Source organism: Astatotilapia calliptera, chromosome 3 (genome assembly GCF_964374335.1).
Source record: "Astatotilapia calliptera chromosome 3, fAstCal68.1, whole genome shotgun sequence".
Taxonomy (NCBI): Eukaryota; Metazoa; Chordata; class Actinopteri; order Cichliformes; family Cichlidae; genus Astatotilapia; species Astatotilapia calliptera.
The window spans coordinates 54,154,664-54,167,644 of record NC_137424.1 but is presented as its reverse complement, the minus strand read 5'-3'; the positions used below and the strand labels follow the sequence as shown (position 1 = coordinate 54,167,644).

The 12,981-nt window shown below is 41.0% G+C and overlaps 1 protein-coding gene across 2 annotated transcripts; it reads right to left on the bottom strand.

Annotated features, from left to right (window-relative positions):
* Nucleotides 1-1,342: 1,342 nt before the first annotated feature.
* Nucleotides 1,343-12,551, bottom strand: tkfc (triokinase/FMN cyclase). 2 transcript variants are annotated; one of them, XM_080292232.1, is made up of 18 exons: nucleotides 11,969-12,120; nucleotides 11,694-11,883; nucleotides 11,511-11,615; nucleotides 9,495-9,682; nucleotides 7,707-7,785; nucleotides 7,522-7,611; nucleotides 6,911-6,945; nucleotides 6,741-6,825; nucleotides 6,565-6,654; nucleotides 5,979-6,095; nucleotides 3,813-3,932; nucleotides 3,377-3,514; nucleotides 3,198-3,304; nucleotides 3,004-3,110; nucleotides 2,138-2,171; nucleotides 1,947-2,039; nucleotides 1,693-1,859; nucleotides 1,343-1,536 (listed from the first exon to the last, which is right to left on the bottom strand). In XM_080292232.1, the coding sequence occupies exons 1-17, from the start codon at nucleotides 12,008-12,010 to the stop codon at nucleotides 1,701-1,703; spliced, it is 1,779 nt and encodes a 592-aa protein (XP_080148358.1). In that variant the 5' UTR covers nucleotides 12,011-12,120; the 3' UTR covers nucleotides 1,343-1,536; nucleotides 1,693-1,700. The 2 variants fall into 2 exon arrangements, with proteins under 2 accessions (XP_080148358.1, XP_026018575.2); XM_026162790.2 differs by lacking the exons at nucleotides 1,343-1,536; nucleotides 11,969-12,120 and adding an exon at nucleotides 12,414-12,551 and having other exon boundaries at nucleotides 1,564-1,859.
* Nucleotides 12,552-12,981: the final 430 nt, after the last annotated feature.

The following is a 12,981-nucleotide window of genomic DNA, read 5'->3' as shown; positions in this document are numbered from 1 at the left end:
AGCTGGGTTTCTTTGTTTTGTTTTTTTCTTTGATACAGTGTGAAACGAAGTTTGAAAGGAAGCAAGGAAGACAAGAAAAAGACTTTATCTGCACGTTTTAATCATCAAAGAGAAAAATCTTTACAGACTGTGAGAATCACGAGACGGTTGTTGAACCATGTCCACTCATTTTCACTGTGTGGAAGAGGACAGGGAGTGGGTGTGTGCTGTTAAAGCACACATATCTATATGTACACATAATATGTCTTAGTTACTTTATTATATCAGGACTGTCCTACTGCACTGGAATCTAAACTACATTTAATCTGTATTATGCCACACAGTGGAACAAGAAAGATAAAAGACCTTCATATTTAAAATTAAAAATATATAAAAGAAGCAGCTGCTCCAACTCCCTTCAGGACCCAGAGTTGAATATGAAGATAACACCGTACGGACACACGAACAGACTGACAGACATCAAAGGGTAGATGGACACTTTGATGGATGCATGGATAGATAGGTAGACAGATGATGCATGCAGGAATCATGGATAGATGTGTAGATGGGTGGATGGATGATGTATACATGTTTGGATTCATGCATGCATGGAAGGATGAATGGATGGATGAACAATGCATACATGGTTGGATACATGGATTACTATGGAGATGCATGGATGGATATTGTATGGTAGATGACTGCATGCATGCATGCATGGATGATGGATGTTTGCATGAATGCATGCACAGATGAATGCAGGTCATCTTCATGTTAATAATATTTTCCTTTCATATCATCACATCCTGAACCTTTTACCATAGGAGGTGTTAAACCCACCAATGAACTATGAATGCTGCTGCTATACAAGTTGTGTTGTGTGAAGAACAAACGTGTATCTGAACAATAAAAAAAAGGTCTACAGACCTGGCAACAGATTATGTGCTGCATGAAAGCGATCATCTTAGTGTGCACGAGCTGTGGCCTCACTTTAAAAGCTGCTGTATTGCAGCCTTTAGGATTATCTTTACTGCACATCATATAGCAGGAAATGCAACAAAATAATTTCCCAAACATTTATCTTCACTAATTATCTGAATCATACTGATATCAATCACACAAACCCTTCATAAAGTCAAGATCATCGCTGCAGCAGGAAGAAACGGTGATGGAGCATCTGATCACAAAGTGAAAAAAGCTGGGCTCTCCCTTAGAGACAGAGTGAAGAGTTTGGCCTTTCAAGAGATGGACTCTGGCTTCTCTGGAATGCCAGTAATCCCTGTGATCCCAGATCAGTACCAGAAAAATGGATAAATGGATCTTGCTTTTTTAATAACAAATACCAAAATCACTAACACCAATCTATTAATAGATTTTTCCTTTATTAGTAGAAACTATGAATATTCCCTTCTGCTACAAAAGTCTCCTGCTGTTCATATGATTCAGTTTTCAATGGAATATGTTTTAGAGACAATACCAAAGTTATTTTTCTTGATTTTTGCTTTACATCTTTGCACTGCTGCCATAATTTTTTACATCCTTTTGTTTCGTAAACTCAGTTTAACAGCTTGTAATGATTTACTTTGTGTATAGTGTGAAAAATAGCTTCCAAAAATGTAAAATATGCATCACAAAATCAAAATATTTTAAATGATAATCACTCTTGCATCACAGTTTTGTTTAGGTAGCATTAGCCCTCTACTCTTATCCTGGTGGCTGCATCACTTTCGCCCCTCTAGCACCTCCAGAATAGCTTTCAAGATGGTTGCCACAGCTACAGCACCAGGGTCTGGCAGGCTGACCAGGTTGGGTGAGATGTAGCTGGCTCTCCCAGCCCTTGCTTTAAGGTCACGAGTTGCCTCCGCTCCTGAAGCAGCTTTCTGTGGAGACCGAAGCAAAAGGAACATTATGTAGAAAAATCTGCTGAGTGAGCAGTGCAACCACATCAACACCAGGTGGCACCATACCTTCACAGCACTTTGCAGTACAGCCATGTGTCCACCAGATGGAGCTGTGGCCAGCTTAATCAGTTCATCAACTGCAGGGCACAAAGCATCCAGCTACAAGGTAAGAGAAACAAAGAAACTTCACTGCTAAAGACACTCTTCATAAATTAGGTCATTCAGATTAAATGAGATTTGGGGGACAAAAATCTTACCATTGTTCTGTCTCCAGGGGCGGCACCACCATATCTGCAAGAAAGTCAACATTTAAGTCCGACCTGGCCATTGCACAGAAATCTGGAGGTTCGGTTGAAAAACAATGAAGACAATTTGCACTTTTCTCTTCCTTGACTTTTATTCTCCTTGAGTTGTGACATACACTAACAGCCCACTTACTCATCTTTGTACTTTTGAGATTACAGAGGAACTAGCAGCAATGCAAAAATGGACTATGACAGCTAGTCATTTGTTCAAGGACCTAACTGTATGCTGCGATAAGCTGGGTCTGAAAAGGAAGAAACTTGCAGTTGTTGTAGACAATGGCTGTCCAAATCTGACAGGGAAGAATACTGGATTTTTGCAGAGGATACAAGATAAAGTGACTTACATGAATCCAGAACTGAACTGGTATTTTTGCATTGTGTTATAAACCAGGAGATGTAGTGAAATCCCCTGCTAATATTAACTATGTTCTGAATGTTGTAACTTAAAGCTTCATCCGGCGAAAGACCTGATGAAGTCAACTCAGTGTTGGACTTTTGGAGGAGCATGACACTGAAAATGGTGACATAGGCTACCACACACCTGCCAGGTTGGCAAATAATATGGGACCTGAGAGCATTAATTCAAAAGTTAAATGTAAGGATATTCCAGAGCTTTCAGACTGGAAGGCAAGTATAGCATTTGCTGATGATGTGACTGTAGTAATGAATAAACTAAGTTTCTTTTAAACCAACTGGAGAGCAGCACGCCAACATTGATCATAAGATCAAAAACTCTGGAACAGCAGTTAAATGGCCATATGAAGAAGAAAAGTGGACTTTGAAATAAATACAGACATGAAAATGTTACCAACCCTTACTTTTTCATTGCTTCTGTCCCAGCATTCATAGCAGTGGCCCAGGCTGCAGCATTGCTCCGCCCCTCGGTCACATGACCGGCTGCCGCAGTGAGGAACAGACTGTACAACTGAAATAAACTGAGCATTAGTACATGTGCTTGTGCTGATTAAGACAGAATACTGCAGTCAAACACCACTTGAATCAATAAACCCACCGCTCCTGAAGACCCGCCCATTTTCTCCTGCACCAATCCAGCAACGACCGATAACAGCTTCCCGGGGCAACCGGGGACCACATGTCCTTGAAGCCACTCCTGAATGGCTGAACAAGCATCTTCACTATTTTTACAAGTTCCTCTTTAAGCTACTGAAGATAGTAATCACAGTTTCTTACCTCTAGCAGCCTGAGCATGAGTATTACCACAGTCTCCATCCCCGGAAGCACGATCAAGGGAATTGAGTTCCTCCTGCTTTTCCAACAGAGTGGAGCAAATCTTCTCCAAGGTTTTATGCATCACAGGACTAAGTGGTCCTGCCAAGAATAACAAAACAAACTTCCATTTAAAAAAAGCCCAAACTATTTTATTAATATATAGATCAGAAATTATATACTGGGCTAGAGAGTAAGAGTTAATGGATGTTATGTGTCCTAACTGGAATGTCCAATATGCCCTCTCTGACAGCACAATTTGTTGGTTTCCTTTTGTTCATCCTGTTTCAATTTCATGCAGGTAAACAAGTTTTAAACATGTTCAATTATAAGCCTTGAATAAGTAATGCATTACAATAATTGATTGCAATACACATGCACAAAAAGCTCATGAACTAACCTTCAGAGTGCTTCTCATCTTGTGGCCGTTTGATGGTTGTTTGTGGTTCTGTGATGTAGCTGCGTCCACTCAAACACACATTGCTGAGGTTTGGCCAGGCAGGGGCAGTAGTCTTAGCATCTTGATGGGACAAAGGAGGTGTGTGTTTTTCATTAGTAACAAATTTATTTATCATATAAATCTGTGTCTCTGAACCCATATGAGAGTGCTTATTTGTGTGGTTCTATCAGAAGTTAATATTCACTCATCTTGGGGATGAAAGTCCTTCTAAGTTTGGATTTATGATTACTTTGAACCAGTCCTTTTCCAGGGTAGAATAATTGTTCAGCATAAATCTAATAACTTAATTTAAATCTAATGAGAAATCAAGAACTGGGTGCAAAAGTCTGCATTTATTTAAGAGAGAGATAAGATAAGACTTTATTGATGCCACAACGGGGAAATTTTTGCATCACCTCAGCTCAGGTGCAGATATCAGAAGGAAATACAAAAATACAATAAGTACAATCAATGAAAAAAGGAAGATAATACACTGTATACAATGGTAGCATACACAGTATGTGATTATGGATATGGTTGGAAATATGGAAGACATAAACTATATAGCTTGATATAGCTATTGTACCACCACTATTCCTGTTTATAGACATGTGCACACACATGTACACACTAAATATACATATGTATACATATACATACATATATACCTGCACATGTCCATACACATGGAAGGTCCATTATCCATGAAGTGGTGACCGTGGATGTTCACAGTGTCCAGTGACTTATGACATCGTGATTTTTGGGTTGGGTTTGGGTATTTTGGGCTTTCACACTCAGAGTAGCCATCAACAAGCTCCTGGCATAATTCTAGCATGATATTTGATCATTCTTCTTGGTAGAATTGGTGGAGTTCATTTAAATTTCCTGGTTTCCTGACATGGCCGCAGCTTTCAAGCTTACTTTTAGCCTGCTTTATCCATTTAAACCAATTTTTAAACCAACTGTGTCCAAGTTTCAACCACCTAGCTGTCAATTTGAAGGGAAGTTAAAGAACTTAGAGGTACTCCTTCTTCATTATTCCATCCACTTTATCCAATGTACCAGTACCACCAGTAGCAAAACACCCTCAGAGATGTCATAGTGTCATACAGTGTTTTAAGCTTTGAAAGCCTCACCTTTACTCCTCCAAACATCTCTCTGTGGCCAAACAGCTCAATCTTTGCCTCTTCTAATCATAAAGCATTTCTTCAGAAGGCATTTCAGTCAAGCTTGAAGATGTAAATTTTGGCACAGGATCTTCCTTCTTGGGCTGTACCCTCTCAATCCATGAAGATGTAAAACTCGCTTCACTGTGGACAAACACGCTGGTGTTCCAGCAGTTTCCAGTTTATAACTCGCTTTGATGATTTCTGGGTTGTTCCTGAACATCCAAATCAGTCTCGTGAGGGTGACAGTGGGTCTTCCTCCAGACTTTGGCAAAGTGGTGACACAGCCTAATAACTTCAGCTAATGACCTTTGAATCTGAAGTTTTTTTGAAAACACCTCCAAGAGACCATCCCAACTTGTGTCATACATCACTCGGTTATCTTTCCTGCCCAGTAGTAGTTCCTCGCTTCAAAGATGCAGAAAGTAGGTACATGTTGGTGAATTTCACAGAGATTTCATGGTCTCTGCTCTCTAATTGCTGCTAGTCTCCTCCACTCCATAAGGGATTGTTCAGACATATGACTTTCAGACTCTCACACTCTCACCTCTGGGTCAGACTTGTTTTCACATCTTGCCTCATGTGATTAGGTACAGGATCAATAGGGGGTCCATGACCCTCTTCGGGGGACACTCACATAGGGCTTAAAATCTATGACTCTCCACCAGGTGCTCTTAGAACCAAAGAAGCCTCTCGGATGAGAAGTGAAACTTCTTCAAGGAAACTCCAAGAAGTCCAGATGCTTTTCTTTCCAAGCTCTTTAGACCACTGGATTAGTTGTTTGCCTCGTGGTTTTCATGCCAAAGAGCTGACTGACTGGTTGCTGCTGCCATGTCGATCATGTAAGCATTCACTTTGAAGCTTCTGAAGTTTGAAGTTCTGAAGCTCTGAATACACTGTGATGTTATGACAAAGGCCCTCACAAGTTTAGAAAAACAAAGCTATGTGTTTGAACACTTACCTATCAGCCTCAGTGTTTCCTTGTCAGCCCTCATCAGGGTCAGCGACACTCCTGCCATCTCCAGAGAGGTCATGAACAACCCAGACATCACCCTGGCAACCACCACTCCACGGCTTTCTATAAAAAACACCAATCATATTCCAGATTATCGAATGATCGTGCTGTTCCCCCACCCACCAAAACCAGCCAATCAAATCACATCTGAGCTCATGCTAAGTGCTAATAAAAAATGTTATTCAATAGCATTCATTAACGTTCCCCTGTGGTTTCTTTTAGTTAGTCTAGCTACTCACAAAAACTGCCATTCATAAGCTATGAAAAATAAAAGAGACAAGGTTATGCTTTACATGGACGATATTTTAGCTCACAGGGTGTAGTGAGATGCAGGTATTTATTTTCCTGCATATTAAAGTTAAAATGGTGATCATGTGAGAGAAGCACAGTAGGACCCAGCTAAGTATGGTTAAATGCTTACCTCACACACACACACACACACACACACACACACACACACACACACACACACACACACACACACACACACACACACACACACACACACACACACACACACACACACACTTACCCAGGCAGATGATGGCCGATCTAGTCACCACAGCCATCTCTAGGCAAGACAGAGCTCCAAGGTTGTTCACGCACACAACCACACTGTCTCCTGTAGGAAAGAGGGAAAAAACACACACATGGAGAGTAGCCGTACTAACGGTCAGCATGATACATGATCGATGTCATTTAGTGAACCTGATTTCAGCGGCAGATGCGATTGGCTGCTTGGGTTGGTCATGTGGTCTATCATGGTCTTGACCACCTCATCAGCAGAGGCCACCTGAGGGAGAAGATCAACAGAAACTGAGCCATACAGCCTGATGGTAAAAGCACATTCAGGCTGTTAAGGTTCAAATCCGACTCACCTTTGACCTCTTTATTCCAGGTTCCCCGTGGATACCTGAAAATAGAAAGAAAACACTGGCTGTTATTTCATTTTCGTCTCCTGTGCTCTCGCCATCTGTGCATCTTTAGAAGAGTTTCCATCATTTTCTCAGCTTTTACAAGTGAATTTCCTCCAGTTTTATGAATTGAATAGAAAGATTCAGATTAAAGACACCCAACCCATTTAACATGCTGAAATTCTGACATCCCCATCTCCCCATTTGACTGAATGAATTCTTTGGAAACACTATTTTATGCTTCACTTAAACCATTTTGCTGCTCTTAACTGCTCTTGCACACCACTAGATGGTGCAATTCAGTCATTTTCTCTAAAATATCACTAACATGATGTCACATCTGCAGAGAAAGTCAAAGATGGAGATTGGCCATTCTAACGATCTGGTTTTAAATCATTTGTCACAAAAAAAAAAAAATGTAAAAAGTATTCATTAGCTTGGGTGGAAGTTTAGTTCTGGAAATAAAAGTCTAGATAACTGGTGTCAGCCCAAAAGGCTGCTCTCCATATTCTGCCACTCTCTTTCTCCTGCTCTCACAACTCCACCTTTTCCATCCTCCTCTAATCATCCCTCACCCAGCCCGACCTCCATGTCTCCTGGCGGTAGATCGAAGGAAGGCAGGCAGCCGGGAACGCTGCATGGAGACAGACTCACCCCCAGAGTGCCTGGAGTAAAACAGAAACATCATTAAGAAAAATATTCCAGTGTTCCCAGAAAGTATTAAATGTATTAAAAAACCCCAAAAGAAAGCGCGACTCACCGATCCTCTTTAAAATCTCCGTCACCTTGGAAACAATCTGATCCAATGAGCAGCCCTCTTCTGCTAAAGCACCAGCCAGCTAACAGAGCGAGAGACCACATGTTTAAAGGCAAGAAAAATACTACAAAAATCTAATAAAAGCATCAATGATACGAGGCTGCATGGTGCAAAATATACAAATTCATGGTTTCTGCTTAAGTTCACAAGATGACGTATACTTTCCTGTTCCAACAACCTAGATCAACAAAATACAACATCATAAAATGACTCACAACAATGACGGTAAAATAAATAAATACAAATAATAATATAAAAAGAAATACACAAAAGAGCTTCATTCAGTGGGAAAAAACATGGAGCGTTTAATAAAATGTGACATTATTATTGTGGTTCTAATAAAAATATGTATTACAAAAAATAATTACGTGGGAAAAATAAATAATTACAGGGTAAAGTAAAAAAAATAATGCCAGAGTTTATGAATGAATTATTGCCTAATTATTTTTTAATTAAATTAGACACATTTAAGGGCATATTATACATTTAATTCATGTTTGATGTTGGCAGTTTCAGTCCTCCATACATTTTAAGATTTGTTTTTGCTTTTCCTTTTTTTTAAAAAAATTATTATTAAGAGAACAGTTTCACAGTTTCTTTTTTGCAAGATCAGTAACCGGCACATACTTGCCAGCCTTGAGACCTCAGAATTAGGGAGACAAAGGGGGGGGGGGGGGTTGGTATATATATATATATATATACACATATTCAAAAAACTTGAATTTTACAGTGTTTATTTATTTAAAATTATTTATTTAAAGTAAGTTAAATGTCGCTGTTATTACTGTCCCCCAGCTGGGGCTGTCCAAATGCAGAGGCTGCATCCACCTGAGGACCCAGCCTTCATGGTCTAAGTGGGCCGGGTCCTCCAAAAGCCAGGTAGGCCGGAAGTGAGCAACTGTGACGGTCTAGCCTTCAGAATTACGTCACGAGCTCTCTCGGTGGAGTGAAACTGCCGTCTGCTCCTTGCTATCTAAATATAACCGGATGCTGGCGTAAATTCTCGACCATCTCACACTTCTGTTTAGTCAGTTTTGTGTTTGACGTTTATTCAGCTGTGTGAAAACCCCAGAGGAAGTTTTATTTAATCTAATCTAATCTAGTAACTTTAATCTCAGCCAAACGGATTTACTCAGGAACAAATAAAACACTGAAAAAAAAGTCAAACAATAACAGTTTTAGGTTATCTAAGTGACTTATATATCATGTTTAACCTGAGTAGCGAAAGACCGCAGGGGCTTGAAAACGTGCCGGGAGTTTGCTGTTCTCGCCAACTCAGTTATTTGAAGTTTACACAGCTACATTCTCGCCTGAAAATATGCTAAAAGTTTATTTTGCGACCCAGAAAGAATAATAAGAGTAATATTAAAACTAAGTAGCTGCCGCCATTGTTGGAAACTGGAACTGGCTGGGCTGAGCTATGAATTCTGGGATATGGTTTTTCATTTTTGTTGTCCAGGTGGAAAATCAGGAGAAATTCGGGAGAATGGTGACTCCGGGAGGGGCACTGAAATTCAGAATTCTCCCGGAAAAATAGGGAGGGTTGGCATGTATGAACCGGCAGACAGGACAAATGTGCCTCATGTAGCTTTATAACAGCATTTGTACCATAAAAAAAATGAGCACAGTGATATAATATTATAACCCTTTTAACTCAGGATACACTTGTACTGGTCCAAGTTGAGCTGTTTCCAGAGTAAATAACACCTCTATTAGGCTGTTGTTGTGTACCTTATGTATGAAGACAGTGCCACACAAGCCTCTTCTTCCAGCCTTACTTGGTTGGTCAAAGGCGCAGTCTTCCGCAACTATCACCATGTCAACAGCAACGCCCTGGTTACGAGCTTGCTCTGCAGCCAATCCAAAGTTAAGGCGGTCACCTGTGTAGTTCTTCACAATGAGAAGGACCCCAGAGGCTCCTGAGTGGGAAGACTGTTGTTAGTTCATTGGATATTTAAAAAAAAAAAAAAAACTTGCAGCAGGTCACAGACAGTATATAAAAGATGGACATAGCTTTTAGGTCTATGTATCTTAAAAGCTGCATTCTCTCTAATGGCCACCAGGGGACAACTGCTTTGGCTGCACAACGAACCCTCTGACCTCAGCAAACACTTTTAGTTATGGCTTTGACTCTCTAGTTTGTGACTGATGGGTCGCTACCCTATGAACAGCATCCTCAGTTTCTCAGTCAGATACGCACTCACAACTCCAGCTTGCTAACCATTAGTATAAAGTGTGTCTCAGTCTTTTATATACAGTCTTTGTTCCCTTCTGCCAGAGACAGCAGTAGCTGATCTGGGGTTATGATGAGCATCTGTTCTCACAACATCACTTTGTTGTCCTTATCCTTCTTTTTGGGGCCAGCAGCCTACACCTATTGCAGTGTAACTAGGAGAAGGATTCATGGTCACCTGTTGCAAACCTAACTCTATGTTTTGCCAAAAAGGAAAGTTTTAAGCCTAATCTTAAAAGAAGAGACAGTGGCTCTATCCCAATTCAGGGTCTGCAGCCTTAAAGTACGCAGCCTCAACGATCCTCAAGGGCCGCGTACTTAAAGACCGCTAAGGCCGGAAATGCGAGGCTTGTGAAATGGGACGGTCTAGCCTCCGTTGCGCTGCCCAGGTTGCCTAGCAACCATGATACTAACAGCTGGAAACGTTTCATACAGCTTTGTCTGACAGACATGAAGGAGAACATCATTTGTTTGTTTGTTTCTACATGAGCTTTGGTCATTCTCTGTAAGATTAAGCTCAGCTATTGAACGGCGTATATTTTAAAGTAAAGGCTTTAAAACAAAGTTAGTACAAACGTCACTAATGTCACATAACTTTGCCGACATGTGGCCAACAGTAATGTTTTAATGTTCTTCGTTATTAAACATTTGCACATAAATAAGTGACATAATATTCAGTACTTACTTAAAGTTTACTCTTCAGGCGCCCCTCCTTAAAATTCAGGGAAATGAAGGACGCATTTGAGGGCCGCATTTCGAGCAGCCTTCGAATTGGGACAGCCTTCGTCGCGTCGCTGTGACGTAATCGGCCTTAAAATGCAGCCTTTAAGGCTGCAGACCCTGAATTGGGATACAGCCATAGTCTGTCTCCTGCATCCAAACTGAGAGCTGGTTCCACAGAAGAGGGGCCTGAAAGCTGAAGGCTCTGCCTCCCAGTAGTTGCTGCAGGATAGTAATTTATCTGCAGACTAACACAGGTGCTCAGTAACCTTTGATTTTGCACAGGAATATAACTCAAATATAACCAGCTGGCATCCAGTTGAGTCGATTCCACCCTACTGCCACATGCTGGCAATCTGCATGCACTTATTTGCAAACTGTGAGACTGACTGAAGACAGTCTGAGTCTGTCCATTTCAGACAGGTTACTTCACACCAGGTGGGTGAAGGTGTTAGACCCTCTGTGACTACTTACAAAAATAATGCAATCACCATGGACACAGATTTTTTCCTCACTGAAAGGAAGTGGCCACCAAATTTTTATAAGGTGCAGCGTTAACGACGGCAACAGTGCAGCACTGTCACAGGGCGAGATCAGTGAACCATTTTGGCAAAAGGATCAAATGTAAAAGGTCAAACTTCAAATCAAATCAACAGTTAGACTTTTTTTAAAAAGAGTTGCACCACACTGCACTGTGCAAGCACTGGTTTTATTAAACAGATAAGATCAGTGATTATATATGCACTACCAACTCTCACAGACACACACACACGGAAAACTGAAGGACACATTGCCTGCATTGTGCAAAGAGAGAATGGCAGCAAGGATACTGCCAGGAGGCGGCGATGCAAACACTCCTCCTGCAACAGCCGCCGACAGCATCCCTGCTCCGATATAACCTGAGGATACGAGGAGGAGAAATCAGAGCTGAGGTAATCAGAAGCATCTCATGTTCATGTGTAAAGGAATAGTCTTACCTGCGTGTGCAGGCTCGTGGCCCGACCCCCCTCCAGAGAGGAGGGCCACTTTTCCCTTGAGGTTTTCAAGGTCGGACCGAAGCACAACCCTGTGGCCTTTTAGCAGAGAGAGGCCCCCAGAGGCCCTGACGAGGCCGAGGAGGGCGTCATCCACGCAACTCTCTGCTGAGTTGATCAACTTCTTCTGGGGCTGAAATAGAAAGAGATAAAAAATAAAAATGGGGAAAAAACCCCACATAGAATATGTGTTTTTGATCAGCCTCAAAAGACACAACTGAGATGCCGTTTATCCTCATGCAAGTTACACAACGAGGCATCTGCGAATCTGTGGAAATGCCATTCAAATGTCTTAATGATTGAAGTCCAAGAGTTGCCCTCAGCAGGTGGCACAGACACAGTCAAGCAGATCCACGCCGCCTGTGTTTGTGTATATGCGCGAGTTAAATTAAAGTTGGCAAAAGCTGCACAATTAAACTAAAAACAAACTAAAGTTTTATTTGCAACAACAGCGCAATTAAAATGCTGAGTTTTCACAGCTTGTTCCCGTTATCACTGCATGGACTCTGATCCATGTGCAAAGTGCTGCGGGCTCATCCAGCCTAGCGAACCACTGACATTTCATGTTAACACAAATTATCAACCGGACAATCTTCACTCGTATTCAAACAGATCGCTTCAAATTGTCTTTATTCTTCTTCTTCTTTTTTTTTTTTTTTTTACCTCCATCTTAACTTTTCTCGCTCTCTCACTCTTCCGACAGCAGGCACAATGAGTAGCGTCAGATCCGAAAGCTTTACTCAGACTGACACCTGCAGTCTGAGTAAGCAAGTATGCCTACAAAATAAAAGCATTGCTCCCCTTTTAAAAGCACACATATAGTCCGTGGAGTACAAAAATGCTCCAAAACTGCATTATGTTGGAGATACAGCAAAATCAGACTGCTATTAAATAAAAGAGCTAAAAGATGCGAGGCCAGAATATACTTGTGGTTTTAATTTGAAAATATCAAAGGAAGTCTTGTTTCGGTTTAAGCTCGAGAAAGGACACAGCGGTCACGCCCACCTTTTTGTTTCCGGGAAAATTATTAAAACTTGAGTTTTCAGTTTGTTTCGTTTGTATATAGGCCATTGTCATATGGATGTTCAAAGGGCTTTACAGGCACAAACACATATTAGGAAATTACATATGAGGTCACTTAGATGTAAAACCCCTCAGAAATAAAGGCATATAGTATAAATAAGTCACACATAAGTTCCTGTGAAATTAGACAAAGCGAAAATATGAAATA